General features: G+C 42.1%; 2 protein-coding genes across 2 annotated transcripts in view; one reads left to right on the forward strand and one right to left on the reverse strand.

Annotated features, from left to right (window-relative positions):
* Positions 1-21,612, forward strand: part of NIT2 (nitrilase family member 2) — a 160,072-nt gene that overhangs the window by 17,399 nt on the left and 121,061 nt on the right. The window lies entirely within an intron of this gene.
* TOMM70 (translocase of outer mitochondrial membrane 70) lies at positions 559-19,813 on the reverse strand. The gene is made up of 12 exons (XM_056858629.1): positions 19,524-19,813; positions 12,966-13,139; positions 11,473-11,599; positions 9,951-10,060; positions 9,557-9,705; positions 8,687-8,894; positions 6,411-6,545; positions 5,248-5,355; positions 4,691-4,807; positions 4,362-4,459; positions 2,282-2,404; positions 559-1,061 (listed from the first exon to the last, which is right to left on the reverse strand). The coding sequence occupies exons 1-12, from the start codon at positions 19,806-19,808 to the stop codon at positions 908-910; spliced, it is 1,788 nt and encodes a 595-aa protein (XP_056714607.1). The 5' UTR covers positions 19,809-19,813; the 3' UTR covers positions 559-907.

The following is a 21,612-nucleotide window of genomic DNA, read 5'->3' on the forward strand; positions in this document are numbered from 1 at the left end:
TACTTTGTAACACCAATAATAGAAAAGATTATTTCTTGTACAAGTGGTAGCTGCTACAGTTTCCAAATGCAAGACCATTTCCACTAAATCTTATCCCAAGGAGGGTTCCCAATACTGTGTTTCTGCATGTAGCAAATGTACAAAGGCATACTAAACCTGAACAGTCTGCACCCAGTTCAAGAACTGCCTGTATAGTGGGAAATTTTCTCTCCTGAAAAATGGCTTGATAATTCAGCTCTTTCAGGGCACAAGCAAACTTCAGTCAAGTAAACTGGAAAAACCAATCCATGGGAGAGACTTCTGTTACCACATTGACCTGTAAGGGTCTTTTGAAAGAAGGTATTCCAAATCATTCAGCAGAACAGCATACTGTGAACTTCAGTTTCTTCAAAGCTGCCACTATCTTCTTATGCAAAACAGAAAATGGGATGGGGGCCTGTACGCAAGACATATACTGAAAGATTTTGTCTTAAAATCCCTATTAAACTCTTCTGCAACTTTTTTCCAAAGCTAAAATAAATCCAAAGGGATTCATGGCATAAAAAAATTAAACACCCCTATTAAATTTTTAAAAATCACTCTTGTAGATAGAACCATTCACTCACAACAGCCACCCTCAAAAATGAGTCAAAAGGGTTTTTATTTGCATGGCCAAAATAATCTTTGATCCCTTTGCAAACTCTTGCTTTTTAATCTCCTTTTAACAATTATTTGCTGCAGAGGGAACAAACTGCTTCCTTTCTTGCACAGCCACTCCCACAACACCTAAACATTTAACAGATAACTACATCACCACGGAACAGGAAAAAAAATCACCATTCAACACACTGCAACAGTGTCTTCAGGGCAAGGTCGAAGTGGGCAGCTTTACTTTTTAAAAGATTATTTCCCTCCCCCATTGTTTCTTTTACAATGTTGGTGGTTTTAATCCATATTTCTTTGCAACTTCTGTCTGGGCATAGGCAGCATCACAGAGCGAGTAGAGGTGAGCCATCTCCATCTCAGATTTGGCCAAGTTAATAGCTTTGTTGAACATTTCAATGGCTTTATCCAGATTGCCTCTGAAACAAAGGGTCGGAGAAGTCATTTATGAAAAGTCACAAGTTAAGGCTCAGCAGTTACAGATGGCTACAGCACAAAAATTGTTTTGATTTTCCACTGTATACTGTGTCTCCCTCAACTTCATATGGGTATTGTGAATTGTCTGTGTTCTGTCTGACTACAGTGTTAGATTCATTAAAGCAAGGTATTTCTACGATTGGCCAACAAGAACACCATGAACTCTAGTGCCCACAAAGAAGTTGATGGTGAAAGAGCTTACAACAGTGGAATTCACCAATTAGAACAACTTTCCTCACTTGTGTGACTATTAGGAAGAAAGATTAAACAAGCTGAAAAGATTTTTCAAGGTATGTCTCAATTGTTGATTTCATTCTATGAACTTAATATGACCACAAACTGTTCTGGCTAGTTATTATAAATCTGTTTACAATATTAGATGCTCGAGAAATATGGCCTAAAACTGGCATGACCTTGTTTAATGATCGGGGGGGGGGGGGGAGAACCACTGTGTGCCAACAACTCTGGAAGTATTCCTGCTTCTCAAAGTCCTGTGTTCCCTGCCACACTCTTCAATGTTAAGGCAGCATTTGCCAGGGTTCATCTAGCATTAGGGTTCAATCAGCACTCTCTTGTTACAAATGTGTAAGTGTGTGATACATTATACAGATAGTGCTCATGGAAGAACTGGTCAAGGAGGGGTCACACATGCAAGTCTTGGGTATGGGCTTATTAGTTCCTAGACAAAGTCTGATTTAGTAGCATGCTACAGCTGCTTGCCAAAATGCTTGGGCTGTACTTATGCAAAAGGTGAGAGGAGGGGGGAAGAAACTGGTTTAAGGGCAGATAATGCCAAAATGAAAAATATTTGTTACTGAGGTGAAAGATTTGAGGGAATGGCTCACAGCTGGAAAATACAGCAAAACCAGGCTATTAATCTCTTCTCCATCAGAGCTTCCCACCAGCCCTGACTAGCCTAGCTGTACTGTTTGGCAGGCAAAGATAGATAGACTCACAACTTGGGACTCTGTATAGCTGCCACTTCGAAAGGAAAGGATATCAGTTTGCCTTAAGTCTGTGATTTTCTTTGACTAGGATGCATCTAACAATATACTGACTTCCCAAAGATACATCGTACCAATTTTGTAAGCCATCAAGAATAAAAGTTTATAAGATCCCATACTATTCTGTCCCTCTCAAACTAGAAGCGTGCAGTGCTTACCTTTGCACTTCAATTGTCCCCATCGTCTCATATGCAAAGTCGCATTTATTATCAATTTCAATGGCCTTGCTTATAAGTTCCAAACCTTTATCTAAATCCTGCTTCCACTGAAGCTGAAGTAAACTGAAACAAATCAATTGCAGACCAGCTGTGAACATGGGTAGCCTACTCCATCAGAAAACAGCACACAAACCCAACACAGTAACATTCCAATATAAAGCAAGCAAATAAGAGACAATCACATGAATATGTATTAAAACATAATCTGCATTCAAGTAGGCTCTGAATCCTAACAGGATGCAGTCAAATCACAAAAACTGACATACAAATAAGTGACTGGGAAAACAGACAGCTAGTATTTAGTTAAACATCTTGTCTTTCACCTTAATCAGTAAAATCTGTTTAGGCAGTATGGTTTCCAACAAAGAAATGATATCTTTTATCAGTACTTGTTTTCAGAAACAATTAGGAGCCTTGTGACACCTTAAAAAATAATACATGTTTATTCTAGTGTAAGCTTTTTTGTGGGCTAGAACCTATTTTGTTAAATCTGATGAAGTGGCCTCTAGTCCATGAAACCTGAGGATAAAATAAAAATGTATTAGTTTTTAAGGTGCCATGAGGTTCCCACTTGTTTTTGCTGCAACAGACTAACATGGCTATCCCTATGAAATGTATTTTCTCCAGAAAATACATTTGGGTATGTGAGACAGGTTTGGCAAGCAGATGCGGAAAAGGGAATTAACGATTCAAGCAAAATGTTTACCAGTCAATGGAAAACTGCAAAGACCTTTCCTTTCAGCAGATACTAACAGACATTTACCCAGAAACAAGGTAGCGGTTTGAACTAAAAGAATATATTGGGTTCTGGCTGACCTACAATTCTTGCATTGGACAGAGGTCACCAACTGTACATAAATCATTAGTAATTAAGTAGTAGTAGTATATTAATAGTATTTACCAACAGTAGTAATATAATTACCACTATTAATAGCAATAATTAAAGTAGCCTTTAATTACTAAAAGCATAAAGTAACCTTTAATTGCTGGAATAAAATACCATGATGTTAATAATGCACTGTAATTCAGAACATAAGCAGAAGATAACATTAATTTAGAATTTCATAGCTTGGATCCTAAGTCTCACTTCTGATCATGCTGCATTCCTTTTCCATTGTGGGGGCAGTTCTCAACTATCGTCCATGCTCCTCTGGTATTTGAAACCTCTGTTCATGCAACACCAGGATTTTTTAATGAGCCAAAAAAAACCCTCCTACCAAAGGAAAGGGCTGAGCAACAGAGGACAAAGAGGGATGCAGATAGAAACAAGGCCTAGGATCCAAGACTATAATTATAAAATTCAAGAAGGAGTATTATATTACCAAAGTGTGCTCACAAAAATAAGTATTATTTCTGAGCTGAAGTTATTTACTCTCCTGCACCGGAGCTGCCTTTGAAAACAGTCCAGAATTTCAGCTGGTTCCAGGCTACTGTTGGGGCAGATATAGGGACTGTATCACCCTGGAGCTGAAAGATCTGCACTGGCTGCCCATTTGTTTCTGGACAAAATTCAAAGAGGCTGGTTCTTGCCTTTAACAGCCCTAAATGGCTTGGAACCTGGGTATTTGAAGGACTACCTCAGCCCACAGTCTCGCCTGCCAGTGATGAAATCTGCCTCATAACCCTGTTCTCATTGCCCCTGCCTTCAGAACCGAGGTGGGTGGCAGCCAGATACCGGGCTTTTTCAACAGTGGCACCTACATTACTCTCTTTCAGGCATCAGGACAAAGCATTTGTTTATCCAGGCTTTTAAGTAATGGATTAATCTTTTACCAACATTTTATAGTGTGTTTTGTCTATTCATTTTAAGCTAATTATCTATGCTTTTTATGCTCTGGTTTTTAACGCTGGGTTTTAATTAAGAATTTTAAATGTTTTAATGTATTATATATTTTATTTTATAAGCCACTACAGGCAGGTTTCCTGGAGAGGTGGCATAAAAATCCTCTAAATAAGTAAACAACACCACAAAAGCAGCTCTGCAGATAGCCTTATGTATAACAGCAACTACAGCACTTACCCTTTATGAACGTAAGTAGTAGCATTATCTGGCTCAAGATCGATACATTTATCATACATTTCATCAGCTTTTCCAAATTGTTGTTGATCTGTTAATGCCTGCATAAATAAACATTAACTGAGTAAAGAATTCTACATCAAAGTACTTTAAATCAGGACTACTCAGCTTTTTGCTTATGTAGTACTCCTATCAAAGGAAAATGCTTGTTCAATCTCCTCCCATACTAAGTATGCAGAAAAAAACATTTATTGCTGGAACATGGGAAGCTCAGAATTGGTTAATGATAATACAAAAAGGGTTTTCACAGATTAACAGAGAGTGACGTATACCTGGGCATAGAGCGCATAGCCTTCAGCACATCTTGGAAATTTTTTAATAACATCCTCAAAGCCTTTCATTGCTTCTTGTACTTGCAAAGCATTATTTCCAGTGTAAGCTTGCCGGTACTGTTAGATACAAAGTTTACCATGTCAAAATACAGTCACATAGAAAAAGTCTGCTTTACCAACACTTGACAGTGTTGATTCCAAAATATTCAAAAAAATGTACCACTTTCTGCAAAGTTGCTATACAACCATATTTTTACAATACATTTCTGTGGTGGAAAATGCCATTAAATCACAACTGACTTAGGTGACTCTAGGGGTTTCAAGGCAAGAGATGTTCGAAGATGGTTTGCCATTGCCTGCCTCCATGTGGGCTGAGAGTTTTTTTGAGAGAAGGTCAAGGTCACCCAGAAGGCTTCGTGTGGAGGACTAGGGAATCGAACCCAGCTCTCAAAATTAGAGTCCCACCGCTCTTAACCACTACACCACACTGGCTCTCTAATACACTTCTAACAGAACTTATTCAAAAGTAAAAATTTAACAAAATTCCATAAACTTACCAGTGCAAAGCATTTCTGTGCTTGTGCCAAGGCAGAATCTGGCCGCAAACGGATACATTCATCAAAATCTTCTACAGCTTCTTCAACTTGGTCAAGCAGGATTTTCAGCTGATATAAAAAAGGTGTGAGAACAGCTATATACTCTCAATATCTACACAAGGAAAACCGCTGTCACAATAGAATTACCAGAGAACTACTCTAGTTATAAACCAAGTATTTGGCATGAATAGATTTCCTCACAGCTCATTAAGCACTAGTTCATGCCAAGTGTAGGCTCTGTTCCCATTTTTCTCTTAAAACTGATCTCTTCACTTCTGCTCACTCCCTTCTTTTTCAGCAGTTAACATTTTAAATGTAAATAATTCATTACAAAAACACCCGGTTCAGAAGAAAAGCCACACTATTGCCTGGCATTATGACAGTGAGCCTTGGGTCGTACGTTCTCTTCTCTCGTCACATGCTAAAATGTCCTTCCTCTTTCAAAGCCACAGCTTGAGCATGATCTGCAGTTCTGGATTGCAGGCAAGTGCAACCCTAGTTTGCTGGTTTGTATAAAACCAAAAAGGCTTATTAAAACAAGGACTAAAGCACAGGACAGAGGAGGGAAGGAGTCAGCATGAAGCTCACTCACATAGTGTCTTTCATTTACTTATTTAACCATTTATGCCTTGCCCTTCCTTATTTGTATTTAAATAACCGTAAAACCCCGATTCATACCCAACCTAATAAAATGCCTGCCATTCCATTAAAAGCTCTGGTGAATAAAACAGCCTTGAAGAACCTCCTGAAAGTGGCCAAGGATAGTATCCTCCACCTCCTCCAGGAGCTTGTACATTAGTGGGAGCAAGCCCCCAACAGGACACCCAGAAGATGGCAAGCTGAAGACTACAGCTGGTGCACAGGGACAGACAGTTCTTCAGACTGTGGGTCCCAGCCTCTGAAAGGCTTTAAAGGTCACTCCTTGAACTGACCTTGGAAACAAACTGGCAGCCAATGTAGCTGTTTTAAAAATAAGTGAGATATATTTCAGATAGCCAGAGCTGCAGCATTCTGGGATAGTGGCCATTGCCTGGTTGTCTTCAAGGGCAGCCCTATGTAGACTGCATTACAGTAGTCCAACTGAGAAGTTACAAAAGCATGGATTTGGGTCAGCTGAATCTTACCTGCCCCCTATGATGATAAACATCTGCATTCTGAGGATCAATGTCAGCAGCCATATTAAAATCTTGAGTGGAGAGCATAGGTTGCTGCTGTTGCATATACATACTGCCTCGCTTTATGAGGGCATTAGCACGAAGCTAGTAGAAAGAATGAACGTGATTATAATTTGATCTCCAATTTTCCTTCAACACAAACTTTTCAGAGTCTGGTAATACAATTTTGGTCAATTTCTAATTTTCAGACAGCTGAGAAAGCCATTAGAGTCTCAAGAGAGACTGTTGGCCAACCAGCTAAAAAAAATGAAGAAAATGGGCACCAATTCTGCAGCAACTAGATCAGAAATAAGGCACAGACTGAAGCACCCGAAATGCCTGAAAAACATCACGGTTAAGGTAAGAGCTGAGACTACAGAAAGTCAAAAGAAGAGTAGCTCCAGAGCAGAGCAGCGGAGGACCCAGCTGAAGCTGGCATACTTTTAAAGCTGTGCTATCCAGCACCACTGCAGCTCACACCACTGTCTCAAAGCTCTGTCTGTAAACATCTCTCTTAGGCAACTGTCAGAACTCTTCGACTGCCATTCTCAGAATTCTATTTGAACTCCCTGTCAATCACAGGGTTCTATGGCCGGGACACCTCCATAGAATCCGTCACAGAAGGTATGAGAAGAACAGGCAGCAGCACACCCTCACTTGGCTCCGGCTGCTGAAGCAGCACCAACTGGGCTGAGTGTCCCTGCTTGACCCAGCCACGGCTAACACCCACTTGGTCCTGCTGACTTGGAAAAGCTTGGTTGTCCCTGATGCCCATAAAACATTTACTGTATTATAGACTTCCTCTTCTCCAGCCCCTACAGTAAACAAAGGGGCCAAATGAAGCTGAAGTCTTATCTTCTCAATAGCTCAGTTAGGGAACCCCTCTGCCAACACAGAATAAAAGAGCCTCTTGAGTCATCAGCCAGAACATTATTTTCATACTGATGAAAAATTACTAAACCCTGTTAAAAAAGTTTGTTTTGCACAACCTAAGGCAATAACTACAATATAAGAGATCAGGATTCATTCATGAATTACAGCAAATTAACAAGTCTACTACAGCAAGACAGATCTAGGAAGTTCCACTTCAAGCCAGATTTTAGAGCTGCTGTGCAAGTCTCAAGCAAAGGCAAAAATCTCTTTGCATATCCAAAGCAAACATGGGACTGGTAACCCGGCATTTACAGTCGAACATCTATTTCCAAAGATCAAGAGCTCTGATATCAACACAGCAAAGCATCAAAATGCTAGATCAAACTATATACTCAAATTTACTTCCTCATCCACCTAAGGTACATATGTTCAAACTGGACATCAGGCATATTGGGATACATATGCTGTTTAAATTAATGCTCCTCTTCTGCAACAACTCTGCATGTGAGTTTATTTTTTTTAAACTGCTCAGTGAACTCTTAAGTTTGCATAAATGCAGTTACATTCTTCCTAAACCAGAAGTGGGTTTTTTGCCATTCTATATTGGTTATTAGGAACCAGCCAGCCTTCGTTATAAAGCTGCTTCCCCCATCTCTACTCCCATCCATGACAATACAGGTATTATCCAGACTGCTTGGGACCAGAAGTGGTCTGTATTTTGGATCTTTCTGTATTTTGGAATTTTTGCATATTTATAATGATATATCTTGGGGATGAGACCTAGTCTAAACACAAAATTCACTTATGTTTTATATAATTTATATATACTTTATACATATAGCCTGAATGTAATTTTAAACAATATTTTTAATAATTTTGTGTAAATTGAACCATCAATGGCACTGCTGAGGGCCTGTGCGTCATGCCTGCATGCTGGCTCAAAAGTCTGCTTTTCAAATTAGTCCAGACATCAGATGTCTGGATAAGGGACATTCAAACTGTATAAAGAATGTGGGAATGTTCATCGGTTTTGGAAAAATTAAACATACAATACCAGGTTGGCCAGGGATTCTGGAGGTTTTTTGCCTTTCTTTGGACATAGAGCAGGGGTTGCTGGGGGAGTGGGAGAACGTAATTATGAATTTCCTGCACTGTGCAGGGAGCTGGACTACACGATCCTTGAGGTCCCTTCCAGCTCTGTTTCTATATCTCTGTGACACAATAATGACAATAAATATCCACTGGCACCACACGTTAAGATATAGATCATGTTTTCCACTGAACAGCAGAATTACTGATAATTTTAGTTAATAATGCCATTGTATCAACTTTGCACACTTTTTTGATAAAACCAAACACTGAAGCTTTCTCACCTTTACATTGGCATCTTCCATGTCAATGACCCGATTCAGATCTGGTTTGGCAGCATTTGCATTACCAATCAGCAGGTAGAACGTAGCTCGCAACAGCAAGGCTTCAGCCATATATTTTCCTTTAGCCTCAATTTCTTTAGTACATTCACTAATGATTTTGTCATAGTTTTCTTCTTCCATGTATTTCTTAGCCTTTAAATAGCCACAGCTGTAAATAATATGGATGGCATCATTAATATCCAGAAAAACTCTAGTTCTCTGGATCTAAATAAAACATCTTACACCATTTGGAGGTTTCTGGTCTATGCTTTAACTGAAAAACGGATCATAGATTATATCCTCACACTTTCTGAGCATTCATTTACTAATATTCAAAGGAATAATTTGAGTGTTAAAATCTGCTTGAACATGAAAATGTTATTTCAGTGTATATAAAAAACTGAGCTCCCAGGATACAGGGAAATAGTAACTGAAGACTGATTTATAACATTAGGCTACTTGGATAAATAGGCTAACTGTATAATCAGACAAGAAGATTCCATAATTACTCTTTAAAAAAATCTCAGCTACATAGGATAATCTACTTTATACCATTTTACAATCCAACTGTGCTATATTAAAAAGTGGTAAAGCTTCAGTGAATTCATACATATACCATTTGACTTGAGAAAAGAACAGCAATGAGTCTTTTGGCTCTTTTTGTATCTCAAAGGGTTAGGAATCTTTCTGAAGCTATTTTAATATTTTTATTAGCTATTCTGTTTACAAAATCTACTTTTATCAATTCCCTTCCAATTCCACTATGGGACACCCATAGATAAAATAGCTTGGATAAAGAAGAATATTAAAAACTGTTTTTCAGTTACTTACTTTTCTTTTACTTCAGAGGCTTCTCCTTCTTTATCCTTGTCTTCATCAGACTTCTCCCCCCGAAGAAGAGGCTGGGAGATAATGTCATCTGTGAAAGAGCTGAAGTAAGATTTGATGAATTGTGGCGAAGGCATCAGGGGCTCCCTGTTCTGAAGCAAGACAGACAAAGTAAGCTTGAAAGCATATACCATCTAACTGTGACTCAGCCATAAAATGAATGGTTACTCCATTTAAGCAAAGGAGATTTAACTAGTGAGAAAAACAGTATCTGACAGACATACTGCAGTTACCAGTACGTAGTAATTTCATTAAAAGTACGGTTTCCAAAAACCAATGAGGCCACGCAGATGTATCAAGTCTGAAAAATTCACATCAGGACTTCATACAGTCATACCTTATATTTCTCTTTGGCTTTTTCTTTCCCAAGAAGTTTGAGAACTTTATCTGCTAGCAGCATACTTTGCTGATTTTGAAACCCTTCTAAAATGCAGACTGCAGTGACATCTGAGAAATACAAACAGAAAATAAGATTATAAATTACTAGTTTATTAATCCTTGAAAGGCTACACGTGTTACTGTCAAGTTTAGGTTATCTTTATTGCCAAGGACATCTAAAATAAACTGATAGTCTGTGCTGTCTACAACTGAAAACCTTAATCACACATTTCACACTCAGAAGCTATTTTAAAGTTTTCTGTAACTAGAACACTGTTCTATTTCCTCTTTATATCAGTCATGAGTACTGTATTCTACCTACCACAACTACATTTTAAAAAAAGTTATCTCAGACCTGAAAGGGAGACAGTTACTGTACACAGAAAGGCTTACATCAAAAGAACTGCATGAAGTATGCATGCAGAAGAGCTCCCAGTCCCTCAAACCACCCATCTCCAATAAGCAACCTAACCTCAGGGGACCTTTGGGAAAGACCAACACACTGTCAAAAACCATGAGCAGAAGAAAAAAACCAAAAGGCAAGTGCCACAGCATAAGCATAACCTGTGTGCTTCAGGCTCATTTTGTCTAAGTCAGAATGAGGTAGTTGTTTTGCAAACTTTACTTACCGTATATACTCACGTATAAGCCGAGTTTTTCAGCCCAAAAAAAGGGCTGAAAAAGCCGAACTCGGCTTATACGCGGGTCAATACGGGAGGGGGGAGGGAGGAGGGAACTTACCGCCGCCTTTTCCTGGCTGGGAGGGGCCTCCAGAGGCCCCCTGCGGCTGCAGGAAGGCCGCTCAGCCGCCCCTGCCGCCTTTTCCTGGCCAGGAGCGGCCTCCAGAGGCCCCCTGCGGCCGCAGGGAGGCCGCTCAGCCGCCCCTGCCACCTTCTCCCGGCCGGGAGCGGCCTGTGGGGGGGCTCCTGCAGCTGCAGGAAGGCCGCCCCCGCCGGATCCGCCGCTTCCCGCCGCCAGGAGCCCAGAAGGTAAGCCTGCAGTGGGGGGGGGGGAAGGGTTATAAGCCGACCCTCGGCTTATACGCGGGTGCCTAATTTTTCCCCATTTTTGGGGATAAATTAGGCACCTCGGCTTATACGCGGGTCGGCTTATACACGGGTATACACGGTAATTCTCATACCATTCACAATCAAATTTACTTAAAGTATAGTTATTTTTCATAATTATCAGATTTTTCAGAGAACCAAGGGACTTTACAAAACTACAGTTAAAAATGGGTGTACAAAAATGCCAACTTCTACTTATTCAATTATTTAAGGTTTTTTTTAAAAAAAAATTAGAAGCAAAAATTGTAATACACTGGAATTAGGGTTAAAGCTTAAAAGTTTTATCCTCCCCCTTTAAGATCTCAGTTTTTGCTCACAAGAAAAGCAGACTATAAATATTTTAACCAAACAATTTTCCATGTTATCACAAAATCCAATGTATTTATAATTCCTTTCAACATACAGCATACCCACCTTCTAAACATTCTTTTTTATTGTCTAATTTCTCGTGTGCCTTGGCACGCCTGAACAGAGCTTTCACATATTTGGGATTAAGCTCCACAGCCTTTGTGCAGTCTTGTGCCACCTCTTTCCATTTTTGCTGTAAGTATAAAAATAGCTGATTAAAGAACAGTGGTATGATCTATTTACAACACAGCACACTGTACTGCAGTTTTCAGCCTGGTCTTAACATGCCTTCCAGATTCCTCCCCAGAACCTTTTACGTTACCAATTGAACAGGGCAAGCCTATGCATGTTTACTTGGAAATAAATCCCACTATAATCAATGGGAATTACTCACAGGTAAGTGCGCATCAGATTGCAACCTTAAATCACTTTCTTCAGAGTAGCCTTCACTGAAGTCAATACGACTTGATCCACATAAATGGTTTGGGGTGGAAATGCTGTAACCTTTCATCTCTAGAACTCAGAAATGACATCCAGGAAAGTAAGGAGCCAGACATAGTGCTCCGTGGAAAAGGGAATCAGACAAGATAAGAAAAGAGCATGCAAGGAGAAAAAATCAGGAAAGAAATTAAAAAGATATAGCTAGTAGGAAGAAAGTACTTAAAGACTGTTGAAATAAACAATTGATACCAGTACTTCCTAACTGACCTACACAAATAACAAACAGAAAACACTTTTAATTAGAAGGTTTGCAAGAGTCTACTAAGATAGGGGGTTTTATCTCTACTAAATTTAATACAGTACTTCTGTTGTTATGCTTGTTAATCACATTATTTGCTGTAAAAGGTATCTTTTGAGATAGTCTACCAAGTTGCTCTTCCCTCTAATTTTTAGACCACTTTTACTTTCTTACAGAAGCCTGACAAGACTTTTAAACTGGCTCCTTTTATTTCAGTGGTTAACCTAAGCCTCTTGAGATTTACCACATCAGTAATATTTTTTATTATTTTTAAAATGGATTTGCTGGGATAGGGCATTTAAGGTGGCTAATAGGTTCATAAAACAAAGTAGAAATTAAAAATCAACACAATGAACACAAATTATGAAAATGAACACAAATTAAGTACAAAGAACCACCATAGAATAAGTTTGGGTTGGGGAAAAGTGGGAGAGAAGAGAAAAAAACAAGTCAATGTGTAAGCAACATAGTTCGATGGTATTTATGACAGATCTCTGGTGTCATCCAGAGAATTTCAAGTTCCACTTAAAAAAGAAGCACTGCCCAACTAGGCAATTGAATACTCTGTACAGAGTGGTGGTCTTTAGGAGACGCAAGGGCAGCTCTGCCATTCAGAGCTTTTATGCTGCATAAGTATGCGAGCAGCTTGTGACCAAGCATTTGCAACCACAGACAACATTTCTGAATTACAATTTTGAACCCCAGGAATTCAGGAGAGGCATAATGGTAAAACAAAATAATCACACATGGCAAGGGAAGCAGATGTAGTCTATATTTAAGTTGTAGAAGAACATACTATTTTGATGTTTAGGATTCATACCAGTTGTTCATAGGCTGCAGCTCTGTTCTGGTAGAAGGTGGAAAGGTCAGCATTTTTCTCAGAAGGACATAAACTGATGGCTTCAGTATAGCACTGAATGGCTTGCTCATATTTCCCAGCCTTAAAATACTTGTTGCCTTTGTTCTTTGCTGCTTGGGCTCTATCAAGAGGGCTCTGGAAAAAGAAATATTCATAGGCATTGTACAGAGTGCAAATATTAAAGGGTTTACCACAACATGGGCTTTAAAGCATCCATAATCACTGGGCTGGATTCTAACCCCTGCAAACAAAAGTTTTCAGAAGCTGATCTTTCTGCTTTTTCACCCTCATCCTCTTCTGTGGATTCAGGGACTCTTCTGAACAATATCATACAGCTCAGGGGGCTGTGAGAAGGACTTGTTATAAATATAAGTAATGCCTCTAAAGAATTTTTCTTTATTTTTTTTATTTTCTTTATGACTTAAAAAGTAACTCATTGTTAAATCATTCTCTACCATTTATTTATTTATATTATTTGTAGTCCACCTTTCTCACTGTGACTCAGATTCCATATGAAGTACTTTTTTGGGGGGGGGGGTTAGCTTACCACAAGCAACTAAGCAAGTGCCTGTTTGAAAGCCTGCCTTACAACTATACTGTTCACAGCTAATGGCTCCTCAATGCCAAGACTTCAGTTTCAAGCTCTTCTCGCATGAGCAGTACAATTCCGCCAAGTGATTTTTTAAGGCTAGCATGATAATCTCAAAACCATGTTCCCGTATTTGAATAAATGAAACCCTAATATAATCTACTGGTTTTACAACTGTGTAAGCCAAGTTGTATTTCATTTTATAGTCAAGCAGCTAGCATATTACCCAGGCAATAAGGCTGTAAGATTAAAAAAGCACAGCTACCCCTGCTTAGTTTTTACATTACAGTGAATGAACAGTAGGGACAAAAACACTAAAAGGAAATTCCCAAGGATTCGCCTGGCCCATGCAACAGGAAGCTTCTAACAACTGTCTGTTCCTGCCTTTGACACAGAAGGCATATACAATTTTTTTAAAGTTACACCCCATATATGGAGCCCTGCTCTGAAAAACAGCTTTGAGAATCTCCCACACTGAGGGAAATAATAATTTTACAATCACATTTATGAAGCTGTTTACCAGGTAGTTTAATTATGGCGTAGTCTCATAGCAAGCACATGAGTTTTTTCAGGAGACTATCACCAATTGGGCTCAGACCCAGGATTAGAAACTAGAGTTTGAAACTTGCTTAACCCATTTGTGCCTGTAGCGGTGATGTGGGACAGAACATTTTCTGCAGCCTGTTTTCCACAGAAAAATTTCCTTTTCTAAAACGGATGTTATAAAACATTGCAACATAAGCCCTTGTAACTGATAATGTGAGCAACTGGCAAATATTAAGAGCAAAGCATCTTCATTTTGGCTGTCTTGCTCATGAATTAATCTTCTGGCAAAGGACATACAGTGAACACAATGAAAGCAATCCTGGTAAACTGCAAAGTAATTGTGAAGATGTTTAACATTTATCAAGTTGGTAAACAGACTTAGAAGAAATTACAGCAAGAGAAGATACAATTTACTTTTATAGCCAGCAGAACTTGCAACAAAGTAGGTAGGTAGTTTTAATGCACACAAAGAACTTTTTACAGTGTGCTTCAAAAGGCAACAGTTTCCCAGATCTTTCAAAAAGAGATTTTTAACAATAATATATTTTGGGTTATAGTTGAAGGAGAATTTGTTACTGTAAACTTCAGTATTACTTAAGAAACCTGAAAAATCTTTCACATATTCTAGAGAGATGAAAACCTAATTGTTATTTTCATCTCTATAAAAAAGAAAGAAAGGAACAGTAAACCAAAGAAACCTGAATTTTGCTCATACAGCCAATGTGGCAGCAAGCCCCCTTGGATCTTCAAATACTGAAGACCGCCACTTTCAAAACATGAATTATCTGATACTCTTAATACAGTTACGGAAGTAACCAAGAATGCTTAAACATCAATAAAACAACCCTGAGGACAGATGTTGTCAAGGACAGTACAAAAAAATATCTGGAGCAAGGGCATAATTTGGTGAGTGCGGGACACTCTAAAACCGAACTGTCCAGGATTACAGCTAAAAGTCCCAAGTATTCCACCAGCCATTGTTTTTCTAGGAATGCAGTTAAGGCAAAAATAAGAGAAATACATTAACCAAATAAAAGTGGTACTAAATTGTTTCTTTTTCTCAAAAATCTCTTGCTGCTGGAGAACCCATAACAAACACAGCTAATAAACAAAATGCTGACAAACTGCCCATAGACTCACTGGTAGAAATATTCTTTAGAGGATGAGAATGTGGTTCAAGCAGTTAGAATCACAAAATTGGAAGGGGCCATACAGGCCATCTAATCCAACCTACTGCTCAGCGCATGGTCAACCTAAGCATCCCTGACAAGTGTTCATCCAGCAGCTGCCTGAAGACTTCCAGTGGGGGGGGGGGGTTGAGCTCAAGACCTTCATAAGCAGCCAATTCCACTACTGAACGACTCTTGCTGTAAAAATTTCCCCCCCAATATCCAGCCAACACCTTTCCACCCATAATTTAAACCCATTAATGAGAGTCTTATTCTCTGCTGCCAACAGAAACAGCTCCCTGCTCTAAGTGACAGCCCCTCAAATACTTAAAGAGAGCAATCATGTCCCCCCTCAACCTCTTCTTCTCCAGCCTAAACATGTCCAAGTTCCTCAGCCTTTCCTCGTAGGCCTTGATCTCCAAGCCCCTGATCATCCTTGTCGCTCTCCTCTGTACCCGCTCCATTCTGTCCACATCCTTTTTGAAGTGAGGCCTCCAGAACTGCATATAGTACTGGAGGTGTAGCCTGACCAATGCAGTGTACACCAGGACTTTGATATCTTGCGATCTGGATATTATGCCTCTGTCGATACAACTCAAGACTGCATTAACCTGTTTTTGCTGCCACATCAGACTGATTGCGAATATTTAGCTTACGGTTCACCCATACCCCAAGATCTTGTTCACATACACTGTTATCCAGAAGTGTATCCCCCAGCTAGTATGCGTGCTTCTAATTTTTGTTACCGAAATGTAGAACTTGGCACTTAATCTTGTTGAACTACATCTCATTCACATCTGCCCACTTTTCCAGTTTGTTGAAATCTCACTGAATTCTATCTCTAACTTCTGGTGTGTTTGTTGCTACTCCCAATTTAGTGTCATCTGCAAATTTAATGAGTAGTCCCTCCAACCCCTCATCCAGATAATTTATAAAAATATTGAAAAGTACCAGGCCCAGAACCAAGCCCTGTGGCATCCCACAGGACACCTCCCTCCAATCAGATAAAATGCCATTGACAACTATCCTAGTTGTTCTAACTATCTAGGAGTCCAGTCCACAGTCCTCCAGTTTACCCATAAGAACATCATGGGTAACCTTGTCAAAAGCTTTACTGAAATTGAGGTAAACAATGTGGATGATGTTCCCACAAACCAGTAAGCCTGTCACTCGATCAAAGAAGGAAACAAGGTTGGTCTGGCAGGACCTATTGGGGACAAATTCCTCCTGACTTCCTTGGATCACCAAGTTGCCCTTCAGATGCTCACAGATTGACCCCATTAAAATCTGTCTTCCCTGGGACAGAGGCGGGACTGACTGGCCTGTAGTTTCCAGGGTCACCAGTCCTTTTTTAAGGACTGGAGTAACACTTGCCCTCTTACAGTCTTGGGGCACATCTCCTGTCCTCCAAGAGGTCTTGAAGATTATGGACAAAGTTCTTTATGCACTCTCGGGTGCACACTATCTGATCCAGGGGATCTGTACTCACCCAATGCAACCAGGTGCCTCTCTACAACCTCTGTCCATGTCAACTAGCAGCTCTGACACCATGCCTTGCCTACTATCATCTCCTGATGTGCCTGTTCTCATCTTCATTTTCAACCAACAGTGAGCCTATCACCTCTTTTTGCATCTCAGTCTGAACTGGTCTAATAAGTAGCACAAGAGGCTCCATAGACAGTGATGGTGAAAATGAATTTGACCCCATGCTTTCAATGCAAGAGGAAGAGAAAACTCTGTTGAAGAATAGTCAACAGTAGAGGGAAGAGCCTAAAACCTAAACTATGTCCTCATTGGTGAGGAGGAAAAAGAGACTGCCATCTACACAATCATGTACTGCTAATGTATTGTAGCTGTAAGGTTAATTTTAATTGTTGTAAGTCACTTTGGGAGCCAATAGGGGTGAAAACTGGAGCATAAATATAATCATGTGCACCTCTTTGGGTATACAAAATCGTAATATAAACAGTTTTCAGGACCTCTAGTTTTTCTTGAAATTTAAACAAGGAAAGTTACTTTATTACATATAAGCGTTTTACAAATCATCTAATAAAAACAACTTCCACATATAGCATTGAATTTGTTTCAAAATAATATTTAAGCTACATTAAAGACACTTAATTTTTTTTCCTAATCAAGGAGTTTAGTTGAAGTATTTGTAGCTACTAGGAGTCTGTACAGCACATAAAATTAACATGGTGTACTTTTTTTAGTTTTGTTTAGTAACCGTGTAAGTAAAAATAAACATGGCTAGTCATATCAAAATTTATTTACACCACCAGAAATTTTGTCCTGTTCCTAATGCTTCAGAAAAGGCACATCATGAACTTGTAGGAACAGCTGAATTAACAAACCAGTCTGCTGAGTTGTGCCACCGCTTAATGCCCCTTGGCTGCAGATACAGCAATATACGGAAGATGCTTGTTGAGAGGAGATACTAAACAGACAAACCAGGGGTGGTGCACAAATCAGGTTTTGCTAGTAGTGTCTGGAAGATTAGCCAGAGGGTGTTTTTTTTAAAACTTCAAATTACAGTTTCTGACATAGGTTTCCAACAAGCAGCTTGCTGGCTTCTGAGAGCTCACCTGCATCTAACAGAAAATGCAATAAAAGTTTTTTTGGGGGGTGGGATCTGCCACAGGTGTTTTTAAGGTTGCCAACCCTGGCTAGGAAAATCCCTGGAGAATTGGAGGCGGCGCCTGGGGAAGGAGCTCAATAGGGTTGTGGTGCTGCAGAGTCTGCCCTCCAAAGCTGCCATTCCTTTTGGGTCTGCTGATCTTCGGAAGCCTAGGAGTGCTCCAGGCCCCACTTGGAGGAGGGCAACCCTACCCTACCTCGTGTTCTGTTTCCAGGACAGCCCAAAACTAGACAATGGCTTATGCCGATTTCTGAGCACAGCCATGTTGTAAATCTAATGAAGAGGAGAACAGTACCTATTCTCTCCAGGATCAGAGAAGTATGCCGAATATATTAGGTGCTGTGGAACACAGGCAGGACGGTGCTGCTGCAGTTGTCTTGTTTGGAGGCTTCCTAGAGGCACCTGGTTGGCTAATGTGTGAACAGACTGCCGGACTTGATGGGCCTCAATCTGATCCAGCAGGGCTTTTCTTATGTTCTTAGAGTGCATACCTATTCTCTCCAGGATTAGAGGAGCATGCCCACTATAGCAGGTGCTGTGGAACACAGGCAGGATGGTGCTGCTGCAGTCCTCTTGTTTGGGGGCTTCCTAGAGGCACCTGGTTGGCTAATGTGTGAACAGATTGCTGGGCTTGATGGGCCTCAATCTGATCCAGCGGGGCTTTTCTTATGTTCTTAGGGTGCATACCTATTCTCTCCGGGATCAGAGGAGCATGCCCACTATAGCAGGTGCTATGGAGCACAGGCAGGCTGCTGCTGCAGCAGTAGGGTTGCCAGGTCCCTCTTCGCCACCGGCGGGAGATTTTTGGGGCGGGGCTTGAGGAGGGGCTTCCATGCCATAGAGTCCAGTGGCCAAAGCGGCCATTTTCTCCAGGCGAACTGATCTCTATCGGCTGGAGATCAGTCGAATTAGCAGGTCTCCAGCTGGAACCTGGTGGTTGGCAACCCTGTGCTGCAGCCGTCTTGTTTGGGGGCTTCCTAGAGGCACCTGGTCGGCCACCGTGTGAGCAGACCGCTGGACTCGATGGGCCTGGGTCTGATCCAGCAGGGCTGTTCTTATGTTCTTAATTCACAGTGGGTCGCCGTGTTAGTCTGTCTGCAGTAGTAGAAAAGGGGCAAGAGTCGGGTAGCACCTTAAAGACTAACAAAAATATTTTCTGATAGGGTATGAGCTTTCGTGAGCCACAGCTCACTTCTTCTTCTTGGTATCTGAAGAAGTGAGCTGTGGCTCACGAAAGCTCATACCCTATCAGAAAATATTTGTGTTAGTCTTTAAGGTGCTCCTGGACTCCTGCCCCTTTTCTACTTATGTCCTTAGTCCCGGCCCTCTCCTTCCAGCAAAACCTCGCTGCTGGCCGTGGCGCCCATAAACCCCAAACGACCTTCTCCTCTCCTAAAGCGGTGGGGACTAAGAGCTCATAAGCCCCCCTCCCCCACAGCAGCACGTGGCCGCCGTAACGGGCCTAACGGCTTTCCTAACGGTTTTCCCGGCTGCCCTCGCGGCCACCCCACCCCCCCCAACAGCCAGCCCTGAAGCTCTTCCTCCACGCGCCCCAAGCAGCCCCGGCTCTCTCTCACCATCTCGTCTCCGCCGGGCCCATCGGGGTGGCCGGCCCCCGAGCCGTCGGCCGGCCCCGGGCTGGCTCTCCCCTCGGGCGTCTTCCTCTCGCTCGCGCCTTTGCCGCCTTTGCCTGGCGCCGCCCGCCGCCGCCGCCGCCGGCCCCACAGGTAAAGCGCGCCGGCCCCGAGCAGCAGCGGCGCCCCCACCGCCAGGGCCAGCTGCCAGCGCGGCAGCCCCGAGCCGGGCCCTCCGCCGGCGGAGCCCCCGCCCGCAGCGGCCTCCACGGGCTTCGAGGCGGCCATGACACCCGCTCCAGCCAGCGACGGAGAGGGGTCAGCGGAAGCCGGGGGCATCGCGGGACAGAGGGGGCCGGCGGACGCTTCCGCCCGCCGCGGGCGTCCCGAGAGCAGCGCCACCTGCTGGCCGGAGGGTATCGGCGCAGTCGCTCCCGGGGCCGGAAGAAGAGACGTCGAGCCGCCTGCTGGCCGAAAGTGGACTGAGCAGAGTCTCGCCCATTGACCCGTGCAAGGAGCGTGATGGTTAGCATCTGCAATGGCGAGAACCGTGAAGATAATTCACGGTGGGTCGCCGTGTTAGTCTGTCTGCAGTAGCAGAAAAGGGCAAGAGTCCAGGAGCACCTTAAATACTAACAAAAATATTTTCTGGCAGGGTAGGAGCTTTCGTGAGCCACAGCTCACTTCTTCAGATGTGAGCTATGGCTCACGAAAGCTCATATCCTAGCAGAAAATATTCTTGTTCATCTTTAAGGTGCTACGAAAATCATGAAGAGATGGATAAATAAGGCATCTCCTATCATTAGCCGTAACGGGCGAAGAAGCACGGTCGCTTTAGCCTCCTTTATTCCCTGTTTCAGCCAGGATCGGACACACGTTTGGCAAAATCCTGGCTGAATCCTGGCTGAAATGGAATAAAGGAGGCTAAAGCGACCGTGTGTTTTCGCCCATTGTTTTCAACAAATAATTGAATAACCCAGTGTCGTTCGGGAACAACAATGTGTTTCATTAAAAGTAAAGGTAAAGGTTCCCTGTGCAAGCACCAGGTCATTCCTGACCAATGGGGGTCACGTCACATCCTGATGTTTACTGGGCAGACTTTGTTTACGGGGTGGTTTGCCACTGCCTTCCCCAGTCATCTCCCCTTTACCCCCCGCAAGCTGGGCACTCATTTTACCGACCTCGGAAAGATGGAAGGCTGAGTCAACCTTGAGCCGGCTACCTGAAACCAATTTCCGTTGGGATCGAACTCAGGTCATGAGAACATAAGAACATAAGAAAAGCCCTGCTGGATCAGACCCAGGCCCATCAAGTCCAGCAGTCTGTTCACACAGTGGCCAACCAGGTGCCTCTAGGAAGCCCCCAAACAAGCAGCACCATCCTGCCTGTGTTCCACAGCACCTAAGAGAATAGGCATGCTCCTCTGATCCTGGAGATCATAGGTATGCATCATGAGCAGAGCTTGGACTGCAGTACTGCAGCCTACCACTCTGCGCCACGGGGCATCATTAACCTGCTATGTAATTGCAATTGACTGCAATAAGATTTGATGCTAAATCTTGTCTATACATCTTGTGGTGTGCCAAGGCACTCCCTTGCCCCCACTTTTTTTGCACTCACAGACAGACAACAGTTGCAAACCCTTTTCTTAAGGCAATGAGCTAGTACATGGCTGAAGGGGCTGTGTTTGGCTTGGCAGGTAGAGCTGCCAGTTTAAATTTCCCCAGTGATGCAGGGGACTCTCATATGGTCCTTTGGACCCCTCTGCCTCTCCTTGACTTGCTGTAATCAGTTGGATTCTGAATATGTTGCACAGCGACAGGGAAGGCAGCAGAAGGAGAGGAAGAAACCATAGCTGTGGAGTCTCTTTAGCCAATTGTCTAGGCCTAGTCGAAGTAAATGTGTCTAGGATCAGAGTGTCCAAGTACAGGGGATTGTACCCATCATAATGGCCACAGAGGAACCCTGGTGCAGGTGTAAAGCATCTTCTTTGCATGCGAAACATCAACGCATTCAATCCCCAGCATGTCTTGTAACGATACCCTTTTATACCCCCTGTAATATGGACACCCTTGGACTCTCATGTCTGTAT

The sequence above is a fragment of the Euleptes europaea genome, chromosome 12 (assembly GCF_029931775.1).
Source record: "Euleptes europaea isolate rEulEur1 chromosome 12, rEulEur1.hap1, whole genome shotgun sequence".
NCBI classification, from domain to species: Eukaryota; Metazoa; Chordata; class Lepidosauria; order Squamata; family Sphaerodactylidae; genus Euleptes; species Euleptes europaea.

What these genes read in the sequence shown, in the direction of transcription:
- TOMM70 (XM_056858629.1), bottom strand. Translation starts at nt 19,808, where the DNA reads ATGGCCGCCTCGAAGCCCGTGGAGGCCGCTGCGGGCGGGGGCTCCGCC. An exon ending in TTTATCATCATAGGGGGCAG is followed by an intron (nt 5,356 to 6,410) that starts GTAAGATTCAGC and finishes TTTTTATATCAG; the next exon opens with CTGAAAATCCTGCTTGACCA. An exon ending in ACTACTTACGTTCATAAAGG is followed by an intron (nt 2,405 to 4,361) that starts GTAAGTGCTGTA and finishes GATTTGTTTCAG; the next exon opens with TTTACTTCAGCTTCAGTGGA.